The sequence below is a fragment of the Neoarius graeffei genome, chromosome 9 (assembly GCF_027579695.1).
Source record: "Neoarius graeffei isolate fNeoGra1 chromosome 9, fNeoGra1.pri, whole genome shotgun sequence".
In the NCBI taxonomy this organism is placed as follows: domain Eukaryota; kingdom Metazoa; phylum Chordata; class Actinopteri; order Siluriformes; family Ariidae; genus Neoarius; species Neoarius graeffei.
Genome location: NC_083577.1, coordinates 41,876,125 through 41,898,431, shown reverse-complemented (window position 1 = coordinate 41,898,431; position 22,307 = coordinate 41,876,125). Strand labels below are relative to the sequence as shown.

The window sequence follows — 22,307 nt, the reverse complement described above, 5'->3', positions numbered from 1 at the left end:
TGAAGAGAAGAGGGGCCAGCACCGTGCCCTGGGGTGCTCCAGTGCTGCTAATTACAGTGTCAGACATGATGTCCTTCAGCCTGACGTACTGCGGCCTGTCAGTGAGGTAGCTGGAGATCCAGGTGACCAGGCAGGGGTCCACTCGCATCCTGTTCAGTTTGTCCTGAAGCAGTAGGGCTGGATGGTGTTGAAGGCACTTGAGAAGTCCAAGAAGAGGATCCTCACTGTGCCATTTCCCTTATCCAGATGCGAGTGGGCTCGGTGTAGCAGGTAGAGAATGGCGTCTTCCACACCAACACCTGCCCGGTACGCAAACTGCAGACAGTCCTGGGCATGTTGTACCTGGGGTCTGAGGAGGCTGAGGAAGAGCCGCTCCAACGTCTTCATCAGATGTGAAGTGAGCGCCACCGGTCGGAAGTCGTTCAGCTCGCTGGGCCGATTCTTTTTGGGAACTGGAACTAGACTCTTACCTTCTCACCAAGCTTGATTTGGATTCCAATTTTCCTGCTTTAAACTCTTGACATGTTATGCACCTCTTTAAATCATCAATCTCATTGTCTTCCACGACAGAGCACAGCAAAATCACTTCTCTCACATCATTCTCACGTAAAATTAATCTGACATCTGTCATATCCCTCAACTACTGACCCTGGCTATCCCCCACAATGCATTGCGGTAAACAAGTGATGACATAGTTATGCTTGAGGGCTATTGGCCTCTCAGTTGCCAGCGTCTTATGAGGCTGTCTGCGTCTATCACGAGCACACTTCATCTACCGCCAGTTTGCTAGGTCTGTCACAGCTTCCCCAGGCACACAACCATTCACATCTATGGGCAATTTAGAGTAACCAGTTAACCTAACTGCATGCCTTTGGACTGTGGGGGAAACCGGAGTGCCTGGAGGAAACCCACGCACATACTTGCCAACCCTCCCGATTTCGGCGGGAGGCTCCTGATTTTAGCCTCCTTCTCCTGCCTCCTGATCATATTTGTTAAAAACTGGATAATCTCCCGGTTTTGGGAAATCACTACCGCCAAGTTAAAAATACTCCTGATTATGTCCAATCAAAATCGTATGAGAAACACTGCTGATGTCAACTGATTTTAACCAATCAACGAACAGAACGACAGTCACTTCCGTGATGTAGGATTCACCCAGGCTGTCTGACATTTTTTACAAGCAGTCATTCATCATAGCCACTAAACCCAATACCAAACGGCAAAAATATGAATGCAAATACCAGGTTGCATGGGAGAATTAATTTCCATGGTCATGGATAAGCAAATTTGTGACCAGCCAGTTACACATTTTAATGTAAAGATACCTTAAATCAGAATATAATGGACATTTGAGTGTGAAATTAAACTAGTCTTCCATACCATTTCAGAAACAAACTGTACAACTTCTAAAGTGTTTAGTGAAATTTTGCATGACAGAGAATTTGTTTGATGAGTATATTTGAATAGTGTGGTAGTGTCTTAGTGCTATTTCGAATTTATGTTTGAAAGTTTTAAGTGAAAGTTTGCAAGTTAATTATCTGGAAAGTGATTGATTTTGATAGAGTTTTGGGGTTTTAAGTGAAAGATTACTAGTAAGTGTATTTTGGTAGTACTAAAATTTTGCATTCGACTGAATTTCTTTGTGTATTTTGATAGTATGGTAGTATTTATAGTGCCATTTTTAAATTCTGTTTGAAAACTTTCAAAGTTTGCAAATGAGCAAATTCCTTTGGTGCATTCCGATAGGATTTTGATAGCATTTCTAGTCTCCTCTCATTATCTCTAGCCTCTTTATCCTGGTCTACAGGTTCGCAGGCAAGCTGGAGCCTATCCCAGCTGACTACGGCCAAAGGCGGGGTACACCCTGGACAAGTCGCCAGGTCATCACAGGGCTGACACATAGACACAGACAACCATTCACACTCACATTCACACCTACGCTCAATTTAGAGTCACCAGTTAACCTAACCTGCATGTCTTTGGACTGTGGGAGAAACCGGAGCACCCGGAGGAAACCCATGCGGACACGGGGAGAACATGCAAAGTCCACACAGAAAGGCCCTCGCCAGCCCCGGGGCTTGAACCCAGACCTTCTTGCTGTGAGGCGACAGTGCTAACCACTACACCACCGTGCCGCCCCTACAGACTTTTGTAATAAGCTTAAAAAAAAAAAAAATAGCTGGCTGTGATTACTGGCTCAACATGTAGTAACTGTGTTAGCAACATGATAAAATGCAGTTATATGCAGAAAGCAGGCAAGGAAAAGTATATTTCTACACTATTTATATACACAATTGTCTTAAATAGTAGCAGTTGTGTCGACATTTTTATTTTTGACACATAGCTGCACATAGGAGTCCACCTCCTGCTTTCTGCAGCAAGAGTCAAATCTAATCAAAGGCACTTGCATGGAGATTGCTATTGGCCTCCGAAGAGTTGGAGCCGGATTTGGCCAGCCCGCTCTCCCTCTGCTTGGGAAAGTGAGAATTCCTGAAGGCATTTTACTTCAGATTTTTTTTTTTGTGGGGATCTAAACATGAATGCAGAGGCTCTGGTGAACTCCGTCTTAGTTTCTTTACTTCTGATTTTACTCTCAGTCATTGAAGTAAGTTTACTGCAATCACTGGGGTGAGTTAAGCTACTTTGTTTTTGTTTTTTTTCTCTCATCAGCCTAACTTTTCATTTGAGCTCTGCTGACTTGCAAGCTTTTGGCTACAGTGGAAAAATGTAACTTCATAGCATACTGTAAACTGTACTTCATACCATAAGTATTTCTGTACTTAATTCTTCTGTACTTTAGTCTTAATTCTTAAAAACTGCTGTTGTTATGGTCAGTTTAAAACATTTGCACGTTTGTGAAACATTTTATTGTCAGTAGTTTGTGCATTTACTGTCCACATGGATAAAATTGTGTCTTGATGGTATAGTCAAATGTCGCAATGAGAGGATTTCAACTTGAATCAAACTATTATAAGCATTTCCTTTGTTGTCTGGCAAAATTCCACAATTGGATTTTATCCAATCTTGCTACAGATGGTACATAATGTTTTCCCCCCTTCTTTTACATGCCTATTTAATGGCAGAATCAGTAGAAAAGTAACACTGTTTCAGTTGAGCTTGTGAACTATTTCTAAAAGAACTAAATGGAAAGGGGAGCTTTGTGCTAGAAACATAAGAAATTCAGATAAACATGTCTCAGATATACTGGATAAAGACATGTAGAATGGAATGCAGTGAATGATGTCCTTCAGGTTATTTACAACAGGTGCATAAAACCACAGCCCCAATAATGGACACACTGTCAGCCAACATATTTTGAAATCATGCTCGAGGTGCATTGAAAGTGTGTTGGATGTCTCTGCTTTCATAGAAATCTGACAAGAAAACTATTGATCCTCGTGAACATAGTAGGACCCGACATTGTTCTCTTATTTCAGACTTCTTTTCTTCTTCTTCTTCTTGACAACGTAAAAATGGCCAACTGACATCAAAATAAATGTAATGTAATGTCATACTGACAAACTGAGGCATTGTGTTCTGAATTAAATAATGCAGTAAAAACTTCTGGCTCAGAACAGCATCTGAAATGAGGCCAACTAAGTGATGATGTTCAACATTTCTGGACTAATTTGTAATATTTCCATCAGGTTCCTGAAATCTGCTTTATATCTTGCAGTTTTTTTGAGTCTCCATTACACATGTACTGTTGAAGAAAGAAAGAAAGAAAGAAAGAAAGAAAGAAAGAAAGAAAGAAAGAAAGAAAGAAAGAAAGAAAAAGAAATAATCAATCTGAACTTATTTTCTTGCATTGTGCTAATAACTGCATCTGCAATTGTTAAAACATGGGTAAGTTTAGGTCCAAGCTCAAAACAATATTTGACTCAAAAAATATTGTGCAATATATTTCTGGCAAACTAAAACATGACATGCCTCTGCTTTCATTAACACTGACCATGAGCATTATTTGAGAAAACCATTATTCAGAAAAAATGTAACTATAGATCCCATATATATCCCTGCTGAAACAATTTTATGTATGTATGTACAGTGTCTTGCAAAAGTATTTATCCTCCTTGGTGTTCCTGTTTTGTTGCATTACAAGCTGGAATTAAAATGGATTTTTAGAGGGTTAGCACCATTTGATTTACACAACATGCCTACCACTTTAAAGGTGAAAACTGTTGTTTTAGTGTGACACAAACAATAATTAAGATGAATCTGTCACATGATGTCTGTATAAATCAACCTGTTCTGGAAGGACCCTGACTCTGCAACACTACTAAGCAAGCAACATGAAAACCAAAGGAGCCTCCAAACAGGTCAGAGACAAAGTTGTGGAGAAGTATAGATCAGGGTTGGGTTATAAAAAATATCCCAGGGATCACCAATAAATTGATTATAGCAAAATGGAAAGAATATGGCACCACTACAAACCTGAAAAGAGAAGGTTACCCACCAAAACTCACAGACCGGGCAAGGAGGGCATTAATCAGAGATGCAACAAAGACACCAATGATAACACTGAAGGAGCTGCAAAGATCCACAGCAGAGATGGGAGTATCTGTCCATAGGACCATTTTAAGCCGTACACTCCACAGAGCGGGGCTTTATGGAAGAGTGGCCAAAAAAAAAGTCATTGCTTAAGAAAACACATTTGGAGTTTGCCCAACAGCATGTGGCAGACTCCCCAAACACATGGAAGAAGATTCTCTGGTCAAATGAGACTAAAGCTGATGTTTTTGGCCATCATGGGAAATGCCATGCGTGGCACAAACTCAACACCCTGAGAACACCATTCCTGCAGTGAAGCATGGTGGTGGCAGCATCATGCTGTGGGGATATTTTTCATCTGCAGCGACAGGAAAGCTGGTCAGGACTGAAGGAAAGATGGCTGGCACTAAATTCAGGGCAATTCTGGAGGAAAACGTGTTTGAGTCAGCCAGAGGTTTGAGACTAGGATGAAGGTTCACATTCCAGCAGGGCAATGAACCTAAACATACTGCTAAAGCTACACTGGAGTGGCTAAAGTCTCAGTCACAACTGGCCGTACGTGCTCCTATGGCCGGTCTACGTGCAAAAAACACAAGAAACGCACAGAGGGCACGCGTATGATGTGCTGATTTTCGAGCCGTAGACTGGCCGCAGACCGGCCGCAGAGGTTCTTTGTCATGTCAAACAAACTCTACGGGTGCTTACGTTTTTTTCAGGTTGCAAGACAAACTTATGGCCAACGTGCGTCTTTCTCCATGAACAAAAAAAAAGCAGCGATTTGGGAAACGCCAAAAATCGCACGGCCAAAAAATCGTACGTCTGGTTGTGACCTAGGCTTTAAAGGGAAACATTTAAATGTCTTGGAATGGCCTAATCAAAGCCCAGACCTCAATCCAATTGAGAATCTGTGGTATAACTTAAAGATTGCTGTATACCAACACAACCCATCTAACTTGAAGGAGTTGGAGCAGTTTTGCCTTGAGGAATGGGCAAAAATCCCAGTGGCTAGATGTGCTAATAGAGACATACCCCAAGAGACTTGCAGTTGTAGGGGGGGATTGCCATGCCATAGCCATAGTAATCATTTATGAACCATCTTCTCCCTTTCACTGTACAGCATTGAACACACCAATCCCTGTACTCGATGCCATGTTCTATCTCTGCCCATTCTTCTGACTCCCTGTAATGGTATTGGATACAGAGATGATACCGGATGCCAAATACAGTGATGTCACGACTGTGCTTTAAAGTGTAATGGAAATTTCTAATAAACACTTCAGAATGCTTAGCAGTTGTCTTTTCAGTTATTTATTATACTGTAGTAGTTCATATAAACAGATATATAAAATAGGAAAGGAAAAAGAAGAATAGAAGAAGACACCACTTCTGATGATGCCGAGAGTACGCGCACTCTGAGTTGTGTTTTAGTGGCTGTTATCTATTATACTCTAAAGGCATTCGCTTACTGCTTGCATCTTCACGTGATTGGCTCAAGATTTTCTATGAAGCTTTGTTAAAGCGTGCACCTGGCGTGCTCTGGTATGTGCAGACGGATGCGTAGTTATGGAGAACTCAGGCACCCTGCTTATCACCAGCCAAGGCCACAGAAAGGCGATTACAACATGGGAAAAACATCTTTCTCAGTACACTAGGCCACTTGAGCTCAACACACAGAAACACAGAGAATAGGAATGTTCATTCACTAAATTTCCCTCACAAAAGTTGCAGCGGAATCGAAATTCTTCCTCTCTGGCGGTGGGTTTCCACGCGTGAAAGAGAGGCCGTTGCATCTGTGCTACAGAACAAAGAACAGAGAACAAAGAACGAGCTATTGATACCGGACCTTTAGCCAAAGTTCAATGTATTTGATCTTCGCATAGTTGTAATAATAACTAAACTGGTTAATTACTGCAGCCCACGCAGTATTTTAAAGAAAGAAGGTGACTGGATCCCTTTTCCCTTTCTCAACATCGAAGAACTATAAACAAGATTCCTTCCAGATCATCGGACGACCGACGGGACACCGAAGGTCTTCAGCTGACGAGCTGTAAAAGTGAAAAGAACAGAACTGTTTTCTCCCTGGACCTGCGCTCCGCGCTGTCTTCAGATAACAGAAGGCGCACCTTCAGCTGCCAAACAAGAGCGATCTCAAGTAAGGCTGGCATCTGGGCAATTGTTAGTCTTAGTTGTGGCTAGTTAATGTGAAGAGTGTTGTTTATTTGAATTCATTTATGGTTTAAATGTACGCATTTTGATTCACATGAAAGTCGGTCTTAGACCACGTGTGGTTTGATTTACTTTGTTTACTATCTGTATTTAGTTAGATCGTGCATGCATTCTCTCTTTCTCTCTCTCTTTTTAACTCCCTCTATCGTACTCCACTCCTCAACATTGGGATTTCAGGAGTAGCTAAGGGTTGAGTAGAAGTTTGGGTTTAAGGCCTAGCTGAGACTAGTTTAAACTACAGATTCCTTTGTCTCTCTTTCGCGCGATCTCCCTGTATTGACCAGCCCCCTCTGGGCGCGGCCTGGCACAAGGCTCACGCATTCCATTAGCACTCCATACACACACTTGCACACACACACACACACACACACACACACACACACACACACACACACACACACACTCTTACACACACACCTACTCATACACACACACACACACGTGATTTCTCTATCACATTTTAACATCCACTCGCCCCTACAATGTAACACTGGCATATACCTTATTACTTCTGATCACCATTAGTGCCTTAATGATCATATACACTACTGATTCTTATTTTTATACATTGTATCACCATTTATATTGAAGTATTCCTTGGTTGCTATTGTTGCAATATCTGATCAGTATTAGTTTGCTAATTCATGTCAGCTGTTTCAATAAATGGTATCTTTGGAATAAACTGTGTCCTGTTTATTGCTACAGCATTCACTGAGTGCCAACCTCTGCCAAACAAGTATTCTAATTGCCTTCGCCCATTTGATTGTTATATGAATGTTATAGGTCTAGAGTAAACGTATTACACTAGAGCTACAATACTCAATAACTATAGCAACATCACCACCAAGTTATTCCAGTGATTTTAACAGTTTAGCTATAAACTATTAGACGCTTGGATTAATGATTAATGAATCTATGTGAGTGATCCTTTTTTTACATGAGACTGATTTGATAAGCCTATTGCACCTACACAGCTGTAATTGCAGTAACGTGGCTCTACAAAGTATTGACTTTGGGGGTGAATACCTATGCACATTCCAGATTTCTGTTTTTTCATCTTAATTATTGTTTGTGTCACAATAAAACAACAATTTTCACCTTTAAAGTTGTAGGCATGCTGGGTAAATCAAATGGTGCTAACCCTCCAAAAATCCATTTTAATTCCATCTTGCAATGCAGCAAAACAGGACAAACACAAAGGGGGATGAATACTTTTGAAAGACACTGTATGTATATAAGTATGTATGTATGTCCAGTGCCCAACACAATTATTGGCACCCCTTGTAAAGGTTAATAAAAAGGGTTGTAAAACATACCCCTTTTGGTGAAATTGCTTCATCTTACACTGAAAACAATGAGAAACAGCCAAACTTTAATTGAAATAAATTTATTCAGAGAAAAACAAATCCATCATCAAGAAGTAATTATTTTCAGCAAAAACATGTGCCACTATTATAGGCACCCCTGCAAATTATAGTGAACACAATCTAACTGAAGCATGTTTCCCATTTAAACTATACATGTTCAGGGTTTTTTCTAGAAAAATTTAGTATGAGGGTGCTCACCATGGCGAGGGAGCGAAGCGGGGTGGGGAGGGATGGTGCCGGTTGTCTCCCCCCCTCCGCCGTGCAAAGCCTTTGAAAAATTGAGGCTACAATGGGACATTCTGAGGCTATCTGAGAGGGAAATTGTAACAAATTGTCTGTCAACATTGAAAAAGAAAGAAGTAATCTTCTGCCCCGGACAGTCTTTGGCTTTCTTCCGCTTCGTGCCGCGGGATGACATCTTTAAATGGCCAAGTGTCAACAAAAACAACTCGCAAACTACTTCTGTCAAAAGCTCCCGCGCCGGTGGGTGAAAGGTCATTCAGTCTCGAGAAATCTCGCTCTACAAGTCAGCTGACCTTGTATGTAACCCATGTCAAATCTCGCGAGAGCAGCCGCGACAAGTAAACAAACATGGCGCCTCAGTCTGGAACACGCCAATTCGGATTGTTTTTGCACCGTCTGGCGGTGTATCTACTATGATTGGAATATTTGTGGAGTAATTATAATGTATTTGATGATCAGACACATTGTCACGTGGTGTTGCTGGGATGTTTTCACGGAGAAAAGATCGTTTTGAGAAAGATTGCATGTTGTGCAGTAGCATACAAGTGCATGGCCTAAGTGTGACTTGGGGTTCAATCGGCATTTCAGTAAGAGGGTGCATGCCGAGAGTAAGAGGGCGCAGCGCCCCTGTTCCCCGGTTTAGACGAAAGCCTGCATGTTTGAGTTGATTGGAGTGTGTAGGAACTTTCAAGCTGTAATCCATGATTTCCTGATTAACTGGGGTACAAATATGAGGTGACACACAGAGGCTGAATTCCCTTAGTCATCCATTAAGATGGGAAAGATAAGAGAACACACAAATCAAATGGGGGAGAAGTGTGCTGACCTTCATAAGTCAGGGAATGGTTATAAAAAATAGCTACTTGTCTGAATATGTCCATTTTTACTGTTAGGGCAATTAAAAAAAAAAGTGGACACCAACTGGAACTGTTACAAACTTGCCTAGAAGAGGACCCAAGTTTATTTTGCCCTGGCATGAAGTGAGGAGGAGGAGGAGGGTAAGAGATGGGGAGAAAAAATCCCCAAGGACCACTGTTGGTGAATTAAAAGAAAAAGTAAAATCTTGGGGTTTCCGAATCTCCAAAACCACCATCAGATGCCACCTCCATGTCAACAGATTATTTGGAAGGTGTGTCGGAAAAAAAAAAAGCTTTTTCTTTCAGTTAACCACAAATGTAAGCACCTGAAGTTTGTGAAATGCTACTACGACTTTGACTGGAACTGTGTTCTATGGTCTGATGTAACAGAAATGGAGCTTTTTGGCAACAAACACTCAAGGTGAGTTTGGTGTAAAAAGAAGGAAGTTATCATGAAAATAACCCAATCCCAACTGTAAAATATGGTGGAAGCTCTGTGATGTTTCAGGGTTGTTTTTCCTCCAAAGGCCCTGGAAACCTTGTTAGGGTACATGACATCATGGACTCCATGAAATACCAGGACATTTTAAATCAAAATCTGGCTGCCCCTACCAGGAAACTAAAATCGGATCATCACTGGATCTTCCAGCAGAACAATAATCTGAAGCACATGTCCAAATCAACACAAAAATGGTTAGCTGACCACAGACTCAAGTTTCTGCCATGACCATCTCAGTCCCCTGACCTGAACCCCAGTGAAAACCTGTGGGGTGAGCTGAAGAGGAGAGAGCACAAGAGAAGGCCTCGGCCCCTGGATGATCTGGAGAGATTGTGTAAAGAGGAACGGTCTCAGATGCCCTACTCAGTATCTCCAACCTTATAAAATAAAGAGGAACGGTCTCAGATGCCCTACTCAGTATCTCCAACCTTATAAAATGTTATAGGAGAAGACACAGTGCTGTTTTACTGGCAAAGGGAGGTTGTACAAAGTATTAAATGGAGGGATGACAATAATAGTGGCACATATGTTTTTGTTGAAAAAAATTATTTCTTGATGAGGGATTTGTTTTTCAGTGGGAAATGAAGCTACTTTAACAAAAGTTAGATTTTTTCTAACACTTTCTCCAAATCTTTACAAGGGGTGCTAATAATCGTGGATGGGTATATGGCTTAATGTTTTCCACTATATTTCAGTAGGTTTCCATTAGGGATTTTTCTTTCCATTAGGGAATGATTAGGAACAATTCTTTCAAATAAACAATATTACAGACCACCGTAAACACATTAAAACTCTCTTTTTCCAGTGTGTCCCAGAAGAAATTAACATGTGGGGTAGTAAGGAGATGGTTTAGATTTTTTGTCTATTAGTATTTGTAATGTTCCCTAAGCGTGGGTGGAGCACAGAGGACGGCAGGACAGAGATCAGGTTCACAACAAAGCTTTATTGCCACACTTTTCAGTGATCAATCTTTCACACGAACAGACACACACACAACCAGCGTCTAGTTCAGGGATGAGCTCCTCTGCTCTCGCTCTCCCTCCTTAAGTAGGGCGCGGTCACTGGGAAGACACACACAAACACAGGTTAATTGATGTCAGGTGTAGTGATTCTGCCACCTACCTTCCCTGACTCCGCCCTCCTGTCACAGACCGGCGCTTGACCATGCCCCCGCTGCCACATACCCCCACCGCCCGACTCAGGCTGGGCGGCCGTCCGGCCTGCAGCCGACTCCCCCCCCCCAACGGGAGAGGAAGTCCACCACGACCATCTGCGCCCCCGGCCTGTGGGCCACCTTGAAATTAAAGGGTTGGAGTGCGAGATACCAACGGGTGATCCGTGCGTTGTCATCCTTCATGCGGTGGAGCCACTGGAGGGGTGCGTGGTCTGAACAGAGGGTGAAAGGGTGCCCCAGCATGTAGTACCGGAAGGCGAGGACCGCCCACTTGATGGCCAGACACTCTTTCTCTATGGTGCTGTAGCGCCCCTCATGCACCGACAGCTTCCTGCTGATGTACAGGACGGGCCAGTCCTCCCCTCCCCCTCCTGGGACAAAACTGCCCCTAGCCCTCTGTCTGACGCATCGATCTGCAACATAAAGGGGAGAGAAAAGTCAGGGGAGTGTAAAAGCGGCCCTCCACACAGCGCAGCCTTTACCTCAGAAAAAGCCCGCTGGCATTGCTCCGTCCACTGGACCAGATCTGGTGCCCCCTTTTTAGTGAGATCAGTCAGCGGGCTGGTGACGTCCGAATAATTAGGTATAAACCTGCGATAATAGCCAGCCAGCCCCAGGAACTGTCTCACCCCCTTTTTGGTCTTGGGCCTCGGGCAGGCCGCAATTGCTGCGGTCTTGTTAATTTGGGGACGCACCTGCCCGTTGCCCAAGTGGAAGCCCAGATACAGTACTTCCACCCGCCCAATCGCACACTTCTTTGGGTTGGCTGTGAGACCCGTTCGCCTCAGCGACCTAAGGACTGCCCTTAGGTGTTCGAGGTGCCTTGGCCAGTCATTGCTATAGACGATGATGTCGTCTAGGTAGGTGGCCGCATAGGTGGCGTGGGGGCGGAGGACCTTGTCCATCAGCCACTGAAACGTAGCGGGCGCCCCAAACAGCCCAAACGGAAGTGTGATGAATTGGTGTAAACCAAACGGTGTGGAAAAGGCCGTTTTCTCTCGGGATAGTGGAGTCAAGGGGATCTGCCAATATCCCTTCGTCAAATCCAGTGTCGAATAAAAGCGAGCAGTGCCAAGTCGATCGAGCAACTCATCAACACGAGGCATTGGGTACGCGTCGAATTTAGACACCGCGTTGACTTTCCTATAGTCTACACAGAACCGGACCGACCCATCGGCCTTGGGTACCAAGACCACCGGGCTGCTCCAGTCACTGTGGGACTCCTCGACGATGCCCATTTCGAGCATGGTCTCAAGTTCTTCCCGAACCACTTTTTTTTGTGTTTGGGTAGCCTGTAAGGGTGGCTACACACTACCACCCCCGGGGGCATCTCTATGTGGTGCTCTATGAGGTTAGTGCGACCGGGCAGGGGCGAGAACACATCCGAAAACTCAGTCTGCAACTGGGCAACCTCCGTGAGTTGGGTCGGGGAGAGGTGGTCTCCACAGGGGACCGGAGAGGTACGTGATGCCAATGCCCCTTTTTGAACCTCCAGTCCCAGCTCCGCCTTCTCCGGAACCACCGACACCAACGCCACGGGGACCTCCTCATTCCAGAGTTTAAGCAGATTGAGGTGGTAAATCTGTAGCGCTCCACCCCTGTCCATTCATCTCACCTTGTAGTCAACGTCCCCGACTCGCTGTGTGACCTCAAAGGGTCCTTGCCACTTGGCGATCAATTTGAAGCTCGATGTGGGCAACAGTACAAGTACCTTATCTCCCGGTGTGAACTCCCTAAGGCACGTACCCTTGTTGTACAGGTGGGCTTGCCGTTCTTGGGCCTGCCGCAAATTCTCCTGGGTTAGGTGGGTGAGTGTGTGGAGTTTTGCGCGCAGGTCCATAACGTATTGAATTTCATTCTTACTTTGTGAAGGTCCCTCCTCCCAATTTTCCCGCAGCACGTCTAGGATGCTGTGCGGCTTACGCAAATATAATAATTAGAACGGGGAGAACCCCGTGGAGGCTTGGGGGACCTCTTGCACTGAAAACAACAAGGGCTCGAGCCGCTTATCCCAATTACGTGCGTCCTCACTTACTAATTTTTTAATGATATTCTTGAGGGTGCGATTGAACCGTTCCACTAAACCGTCTGTTTGTGGGTGATACACACTGGTGTGGATCGGCTTAATTCGCAATAATCCATACAGTTCGCGTAGTGTCCGTGACATAAACGTGGTGCCTTGATCAGTCAGAATCTCTTTCGGGATTCCAACTCAGGAGATGACGCGGAAGAGCGCCTCCGCAATACTGCGTGCTGAGATATTGCGCAGGGGCACTGCTTCCAGGTATCGCATTGCATAGTCCACCAGAACTAATATAAAGCGGTACCCTCGTGCTGACCGATCTAATGGCCTGACGAAATCCATCCCAATTCTTTCAAACAGGGTCTCGATTAATGGTAGAGGGCGCAAAGGAACTTTTGGAATGGCCGCTGGGTTTACTAACTGGCATTCGTGGCACGCCATACACCACCTATGAACATCGCCGCAAATCCCCGGCCAATAGAATCGGGCCATTATTCGGGCTAGTGTCTTATCCTGCCCTAAGTGTCCAGCCATGGGATTAAAGTGAGCCACCTGGAATACCAATTCCCGGCGGCTCTTCTGAATTAAAAGTTGCATGACTTGCTCTTTAGTTTGAGTGTCCTGCGTCACTCGGTATAACCTATCCTTCATAATCGCGAAGTAGGGGAAGGACGGGGTGGCGTTTGGTTGGAGCGTTTGACCATCGATTACTCTCACTTGGTCAAACACATGCCGCAGAGTCTCGTCTCGCGATTGCTCTAATGGGAAATCTGCGAGGGATTCCCCAACAGAGAGAGGAGGGGCCGGAGGCTCCTCAATCTGACGTGGAGATGACATAGACGGCTCTGTGACAGCTGCTCCCGCCAAAGCGACCCCGGGACCTCCCCCTGTTAAATGGCAGGACCCACTCTTTACTAAGTGTGTCATTAAATCCCAAAATCCCTGCCAATCAGTCCCCAAAATTAAAGAGTGGGTAAGTCGAGGATTAACCGCCGCCTTCACTATAACTTTTTCCCCTCGGAAAAAAATGTGGACCGACACCAAAGGGTAGCTGTGAATGTCCCCGTGCACACACAACACCTTCACCCCCTGTGCTCCCCCCAATGCCTCGTTTTGCATCAGGCTTTCGTGAATTGAGGTCTGATTACAACCAGAATCCACCAAAGCCTGATATGTATCCCTTTGAATACTCACCGGTATGCGATACGCTCCGGCCCGATCGAGGGCGGCCTCTGGCGCGTCGGGGATCCGCACCACCGTGCCCACCTCCATCGCCTGCTGTTGAAGGTGGCCCGGCTCCCCGCAGCGCCAGCAAACCGGCCCGGGCTTCCCCTCTGCACCGGTGTTCTGGGGCTCACTCACCTGAGGGGGGGGGAGAGACAGACACAGAAGGGAGAAACGGGAGGGCACCGCGGACACAGCGGGCCGGCTGGGGTGGGGCCGGCCCCCGCCTCCGCGGTGGGGGAATGGGGCGAGGATGGGACACAGGAGGAAGGGGAGAGAGAGAGAGAGAAGATGAGAGAAGAGAAGACGCCGTCTGCTGTCCTGCCGCCAGAACAGCCGCCAAATGGTCCTCCGCCAGCTCAACTGCCTGATCCAGTGATGTCGGGCGGTGGCACAGGACCCGCTCCGCAGTTCCTACTGGCAAGCGAGCGATGAATTGCTCCAGCACCACCTGGTTGATGATCCCCTCGGCGTCGGGGTTGTCGGCCCTCAACCACCACCAACAGGCGTCCCGGAGCTGCTGGCCAAACGCGAACGGCCGGCCGACTTCCTCCAAGCGCAAGGCGCAGAAGCGCTGGCGCTGCTGCTTGGGGGTGCGCCCCATGCGCTGAAGGATGGCCCGGTGGAGGTCCGCATAGGCCAGCTGGCGGTCGGCAGGGAGCTGTAGCGCGGCCAGCTGCGCCTCTCCCATTAACAGGGGGAGGAGGCACACCGCGCGCTGCTCCATCGGCCACCCCGAGGCCTCTGCGACTTGCTTGAAGAGTGTGATAAAAGCCTCGGGGTCGTCCTGCGGACCCATCTTGGTTAAGGTGAGGGGGGACGGGCCCGCAGTGGGAGCGCTGGTGGACCCCGCCGACACGAGGAGGTTCCAGAACACCTCCCGATCTTCTTGCTGGGCCAGCACCAGGGCCTCAAAGCGCCGTTCTTGTTCCTTTCGGAGGGTGACTAGCGCCTGGTGCTGGTTTTGCTGGGCTGTGGCGAGGGCGTGGACCAGATCTGTGAACGGGGAGGACTCTTGACCACGCCCCCGCTGCCACAGTATTTTATATATATATATATATATATATAAAATGTACAGGGTCACAGGCAAGCTGGAGCCTATCCCAGCTGACTATGGGTGAGAGGCAGGGCTGACACACAGAGGCAAACAACCATTCACACCTACAGTCAATTTAGAACCACCAATTAGCCTAACCTGCATGTCTTTGGGGGAAATCAGAGCACCCAGAAGAAACCCACACAGACACAGGGAGAACATGCAAACTTCACACCAAAAGGTCCTTGTCAGCCACTGGGCTCGAACCCAGGATCTTCTTGTTGTGAGGTGACAGTGCTAACCACAACACCATCCATCTCTCTTAAGTGACAAGGGCTACTCAGCCCAAGGCCGTCCCATATTAACCTAACTGCATGTTTTTGAAGATGTTACTGTATTTCAGAAGGGTCAAATAATTGGCCTGCATCAAGCCAAGAAAACAACTAAGGAGATTGCTGAAATGACTAGAATTGGGTTAAGAACTGTCCAATGCATTATTAAAACCTGGAAGTATAGTGATGAAACATCGACTTTGTGGAAAAAATGTGGTTGGAATGGATCTTGACTGACCATGATCAGAGATCACTTAAATGCTTGGTGAAGTCAAATCATTAAAAAAAAAAATCAACAGTAGAACTCACGGTTATATTTAATAGTGAAATTAAGATAATTTCCACACTCATATTGTTATGAGAAATCGCAGGATTGGTACTAAACAGCTGTGTGGCCATAAGAAAACCACTTGTTAGTGAGACTAATCAGAAGAAAAGGCTTCAATTTGCTAGGGAGTATAAAGATTGGACTCTGGAACAATGGAAAAAGTCATGTGGTCTGATGAGTCCAGATTGACCCTATTCCTGAGTGATGGGTGCCTCAGGGTAAGACAGGAAGCACATGAAGAAATGCACCCATCATGTAGTTGCCACCATACAAGCCTCTGGAGGCAGTGTTATGATCTGTAGTTGCTTCAGTTGGTCAGGTCAAGGCTCAGCAAAGTTATGGGACAATAAAATTAAGTCAGCTGATGGCCTGAATGTACTCAATGACCAGGTTATCACATCCATGGATTTTTTTTTCTTCCCTGATGGCACAGGAATAAAATTAGAGCTCAGCTTGTGAAAGAATGGTTCAGGAAGCATAAGGAATCATTTTCATAGCTGTATGTTTTGGAAGGTGTTTCATTTAATAAGACGAGTGTCACCTTACCTTCCACTGCGAATTCGCAGTTGCCAGCTTGTGAATTAACATTAGCAGATCTTGCACCCGGGCGGCACGGTGGTGTAGTGGTTAGCGCTGTCACCTCACAGCAAGAAGGTCCGGGTTCGAGCCCTGTGGCCGGCAAGGGCCTTTCTTTGCAGAGTTTGCATGTTCTCCCCGTGTCAGCGTGGGTTTCCTCCAGGTGCTTCAGTTTCCCCCACAGTCCAAAGACATGCAGGTTAGGTTAACCGATGACTCTAAATTGACTGTAGGTGTGAATGGTTGTCTGTGTCTATGTGTCAGCCCTGTAATGACCTGGCGACTTGTCAAGGGTGTACCCCACCTTTCGCCTGTAGTCGGCTGGGATAGGCTCCAGCTTGCCTGCGACCCTGTAGAACAGGATAAAGCGGCTAGAGATAATGAGATGAGATGAGATCTTGCACCCAGCCACTGCAAACCTCTTCATGAGCTTCTATGGATTTGTAACTTTTAAACTTAACCAAAGTGTATGCACTCAGTCTAAAGCAACCCTTACGAAAATTAACCATGGTTTTACTCTGAAAACTAACCATGGTTTTACCATGGTTTATAGTTATTCATGGTTTTCATGGTTATTTGGGTAACCATGAAAACCATGGTGCATTTTACCTCAATGTTCACTTAAATTTTTAGGTTCTAAGTAAATGTTAATGTATCTGGGCTGTTAATCGAGATCCTTCTCTACAGCATTGACTGTTGGACGAAAGCATGGTAATACTACAGTTAGTGCATCCTTTTAAAAACCATACTATCCCTTTTTAAACTAATTTCATAGTTACTATGACCTATTACACATACAACTATGATGCTACCACAGCTACTGCAGTACTATGGATAAACCACAGTAATGCTATGGTTGGTTCATAGTACTTAGAATCACCATGAAATACCATAGTAGATCCATGGTTACTACCATGGATAAACCATAGTAATACTATGGTTGGTTCATAGTACTTAGAATCACCATGAAATACCATAGTAGAACCATGGTTACTACCATGGATGAACCATAGTAATACTATGGTTGGTTCATAGTACTTAGAATAACCATGAGATACTGTACCATGGTAGAATCATGGTTACTACATAAAAACCATGGTAAAACCATAGTAAACCATGGTAGATTTTCGTAAGGGAAGATAGTTTACAATGTCTGGGAATGCGAGTGGAGGATCTGTAATCCAGTCTTTGACTAGTGTTTATCGTGCTTAGTTTGTACAAATACCGTTGATTGGCATTGGGATTCAGTTTCTGCAAGTCAGGTCCATTTTCTTTCTCTTTTCCCTTCTCCAAAAGTCCAACATACCCAACACACAAAATAGCAACTGCAAATCCATGTTTCTGTGCTTGGATTCTAGTTGTTTCTGAATTGAGGTGACTCATTTGTTTCTCTTTTCTTTAGCTTTCGGCACTCTGTAGAAAACATTTCTTATCGAATCTGTTTATACTGTCAATTGCACAACAGCTCTTTCCCAATTTAGATGTGTTTTTTGTGTGTTTGTGACATTCTGTGTCATTTTGTCATTTTTATATGGCTCTACTCCACTCCACTACCAATTCGACCAATACATTTATCTATATTTTACTCTGTACTTGAGCTGCTGTAACATCTGAATTTCCTCTTATGGGGATCAATAAAGGAATATCTTATCTTATCTTATCTTATCTTATCTTATCTTATCTTATCTTATCTTATCTTATCTTATCTTATCTTATTCAAGCTGAACACTCAGAAAAGTAAGAAAGGCTTTCTGCCACTTCAGAAAGAAAATGACTTCCACCTAAGGTGACATCACGTGTATACATGACTTTCCTCTCATTTTGGGCTGAGGGCAGACCAGTCGCTACAGTGACTCACTATCGCCTCTTGAGGAACAAGTGGTATTACAAGACGGACAGGCTGTTCCCTCTCGGGGCTAGCTGGTTAGCATGCAAGTACAGCAGCTTGACAGTGAACAGTAGCGAAAAATTTATAAAAGTACAAAAAATGCAGGCATTTTAGGTGATGAAGTTTAACCCCCATTCGCCCCAACCCCCTAGTCACACAGGGCTCCCTTCCTCACTTTTGTGCGGTGGGTGGGGTGTCGGGATTTAGCTTTACATTATTGTCTATGAACTTAATTTTTATTGTTGTGAGAACTGTACCTTTGTTCCTTTCATTTTATTACATGAAAGGTACATCCAGTAATATAATTACACCTACCATTGAGCGCAATCTGTATCGGAGTGAAACAAATTAAACTTGTGTATTCGAAACCAGAGGTCAGAGACGTGAACAAATGCTTGTGCATGTTGCAGACAGGTGGGTGGAAAATGTAAACTCTCCACCAATGCCTCGCAGAGACGATGCCGGACCTCCGATGACCTGATCTGCAGCGGGAGGGGAGAGTGTGTGTGTGGGGCCTGTATTTGCCAAGTCACTGAGCCAGGGATGTATTATGGGCCACGGTGTGAATGTCATGACTGGGTCTGTGCAACATATGATGGGAAGACCTGTGGTGGTAAGTACTATTACAGGCTGTTTCAAATGGCTAACATACAGCTTCCTTTTAGCTTGCACTGACCTGTCGCACACATCATAGTCCAGTATGAGGTGCAGAAAAGAATGTGACCTAAACTTGTGAAAGACTTTCTCCAGAGTTGATGGAAGCTTTTGATGTTCCATTTGTCATTAGTTTCAGGGACCTTGTTTCAATTTCACTGAGTTTCTTTCACTCAAACACAAACCCTTTCAAGATTTTCAGTTTGACCTTTTTTTTTTCAGCGCCAGAAATATTTCATTAACAATTCTGAGCACTGCTTCCAAAAGGCACTTTTACTTTCAGTTCTCATACTTTGTGTTACCATGGAATAGTGAGACCTTAAGCTTAGTGCTGTTTCAATATTTGTCCTCAAATAAGTATATGTAAGCCGACAGTCCATTAGACTCATGAGCATGAATGCACTGCCTTCTAAGTCTGTAATCCTACCTACACTGACTGACAGAAGCTGCTGATGGCAACATTTGCAGAACACTCAAAAATCGGTCACCTTTAGCTTTCTACAGTTGATTTTTTTTTTATGTCAAAATCTTGTGACCTTTGGTCACAGGACAAAAAGTTCTCCCTGTCAAAACAGTGTTTTTTATTACTGGATTATTCAAATTTCACTGGGTCCTTTTTTTTAACTATATTGTAACAAAGCTTAATTGCCTTAAGATAATTCCATCCGTCCATTATCTGTAGCCGCTTTATCCTATTCTACAGGGTCGCAAGTAAACTGGAGCCTATCCCAACTGACTATGGGCGAGAGGCAGGGTACACCCTGGACACCATGCCACCCCTTAAGATAATTGTTTTGTCAAAAATAACTTCAAAATGCGGGCAGCACGGTGGTGTAGTGGTTAGCGCTGTCGCCTCACAGCAAGAAGGTCCGGGTTCGAGCCCCGTGGCCGGCGAGGGCCTTTCTGTGCGGAGTTTGCATGTTCTCCCCGTGTCCGCGTGGGTTTCCTCCGGGTGCTCCGGTTTCCCCCACAGTCCAAAGACATGCAGGTTAGGTTAACTGGTGACTCTAAATTGACCGTGAATGTGAGTGTGAATGGTTGTCTGTGTCTATGTATCAGCCCTGTGATGACCTGGCGACTTGTCCAGGGTGTACCCCGCCTTTCGCCTGTAGTCAGCTGGGATAGGCTCCAGCTTGCCTGCGACCCTGTAGAACAGGATAAAGCGGCTAGAGATAATGAGATGAGATGAGATGAACTTCAAAATGCGGTGGCACGGTGGTGTAGTGATTAGCGCTGTTGCCTCACAGCAAGAAGGTCCGGGTTCGAGCCCCGTGGCCGGCGAGGGCCTTTCTGTGTGGAGTTTGCATGTTCTTCCCGTGTCCACGTGGGTTTCCTCCGGGTGCTCCGGTTTCCCCCACAGTCCAAAGACATGCAGGTTAGGTTAACTGGTGATTCTAAATTGACCGTAGGTGTGAATGTGAGTGTGAATGGTTGTCTGTGTCTATGTGTCAGCCCTGTGATGACCTGGCGACTTGTCCAGGGTGTACCCCGCCTTTCGCCCGTAGTCAGCTGCGACCCTGTAGAACAGGATAAAGCGGCTAGAGATGATGAGATGAGATGAGATGAACTTCAAAATGCCAGATTTATTTTACTGGATGTGACCATTTATTAGTATTTAAATCATTGTACTTTTACTGTGTTCATGTGTCATGGCAGTCATCTTAATCCAGAAAAAACAACTGCATCTAGATAACTCTGATTAGGCAATTCTTTGCTACAAATTGCTGCTTTTTTGTTTTGTGCCCTTAAAAAGCATCTCACCTGACAGCTTTTTAGAGAGAGAGAAAAAAACACCCCAGCCTTTTTGTTCCACCCACAGTTTGGTCTGTGGAACAGTACCGATGCTAGGGAACATTAATGGAGATGTGTGGAGACAGAGAGAGTGATTTATTTGTGAAGACAGGTTGTGAGCCAGTGAAGAGCTCATTAGCTTCACCCGGTCCTGAAAGCGAGGCCGGGTGTCTGGCTGATAATAAGGTTTCATTCACAGTCGTGCAGACTGCAAATGGACTCCACATATGGATCAGGACTTACAGTGTAGGTCAAGCCTAATCACTACCATTTCAGACAAAACACTTGACGTCACATTTTTCAAAGCAGATGGCTGCCATTAGCTAGTTAAATGCCTCGGCTTTGGCACATGGAACTTCAATGCCCTTATACAGTTTTTTTGCCTGAAAATGGTGTTATAGACTTTTCAGACATCTAAAATACATAGTATATCAGGTGAAGGCATGTTAGCAGTGGAAAGATATGAGTGTGACTTGTAATGGCACTTATGCAATCTTATTCAAGCTTACAGTATGTGATTAATACATGATTTATACAGTATGTTGATAGTCTTTTGGCTTGTTTGGCACTACTCAGGACATCTGTTACAGTAAGAAATATCTCCAGTATGAACCATGTTTGTGGGCATCTGCATTTTACAGTAACACAAGCTCAAGCTTAGATACTAAGCTTTCATACATGTTTTGACTTAAATTTTTGTTGCTGGTTGACTTTAGATGGCAAAGAGTCCAATTTAACAAGGTGTATTTTAGATACCTTTGAGTAAGCTATACAGTTTTGTTTTTAATGCTTAATACATGCAACATGAATAATCTTGGAGTATGATCTTGCCATTATATATAGAATGTGTATAGAGTGCTTAAAATCTGGATTTCATTTTGCACTTTTATATTGTATAATGAAAAGTTGAACTATAAATCAGCAGTGAGGAAACAGGCTGGGAAATGCACCAACTGGTTGTATTCTCTTTTACATGACCTGATTTTGCTTTGAATCTGTTCTTGCTTTGTGGAGAAGTCATTCAACGTGGCAGTTTTTTTTCCCCTTCCCTGCACTAGTTTACTGGGTTTGATGGAGACTTGACTCCTTCTGGCTCCAAGCATTCCTCTGTGTAGAACTTTTCCATCTGCTCAGCCTGTTGTAGTTTCTCTCTCTCTCTCTCTCTTATGCAGTTTGACCCTCTGATTTGTAACACACAATCCTGTCACCTAGGAAGCTATACTCCATTCATCACGTTAGATGTCATTAAACCTTTGAACAGCGCAATCAATATCAGTTTTAATGTACATTCAACTTGTTTATTTTCTCATTCTGCATGTTCAAATATATTACATTCATATCTTTGGAAATGGAAGTATAATATATGAATAGTTATAAGCATGCTTTAATGTGGTCGTTTGTATATTTCAGGATGTCGCGCAGAAATGGAAATACTTTATGTCTTCTGGTCCTGTCTACGTCATGTCAGACTTTTGGTGTCTGTTTTTGTTTCACTAAAGGCTGGAGTTCTATAGTTCTACTCAGGAATGTTCTATGAGTCATTCAAATAGATGAGCAATATTTATTACAAGACATCTGACACCTTCAAGACTTCAAGA

The 22,307-nt window shown here is 44.5% G+C and overlaps 1 protein-coding gene across 1 annotated transcript in view; it reads left to right on the top strand.

The window, feature by feature from the left end:
* Positions 1-2,394: 2,394 nt before the first annotated feature.
* The window catches only part of itgbl1 (integrin, beta-like 1), a 139,460-nt gene continuing 119,547 nt past the window's right edge, over positions 2,395-22,307 (top strand). The window contains 3 exon segments of the mRNA XM_060928699.1: positions 2,395-2,516; positions 2,519-2,628; positions 18,675-18,877. Of these exon segments, the coding sequence (XP_060784682.1) occupies positions 2,409-2,516; positions 2,519-2,628; positions 18,675-18,877 (421 nt within the window). The 5' untranslated portion in view covers positions 2,395-2,408.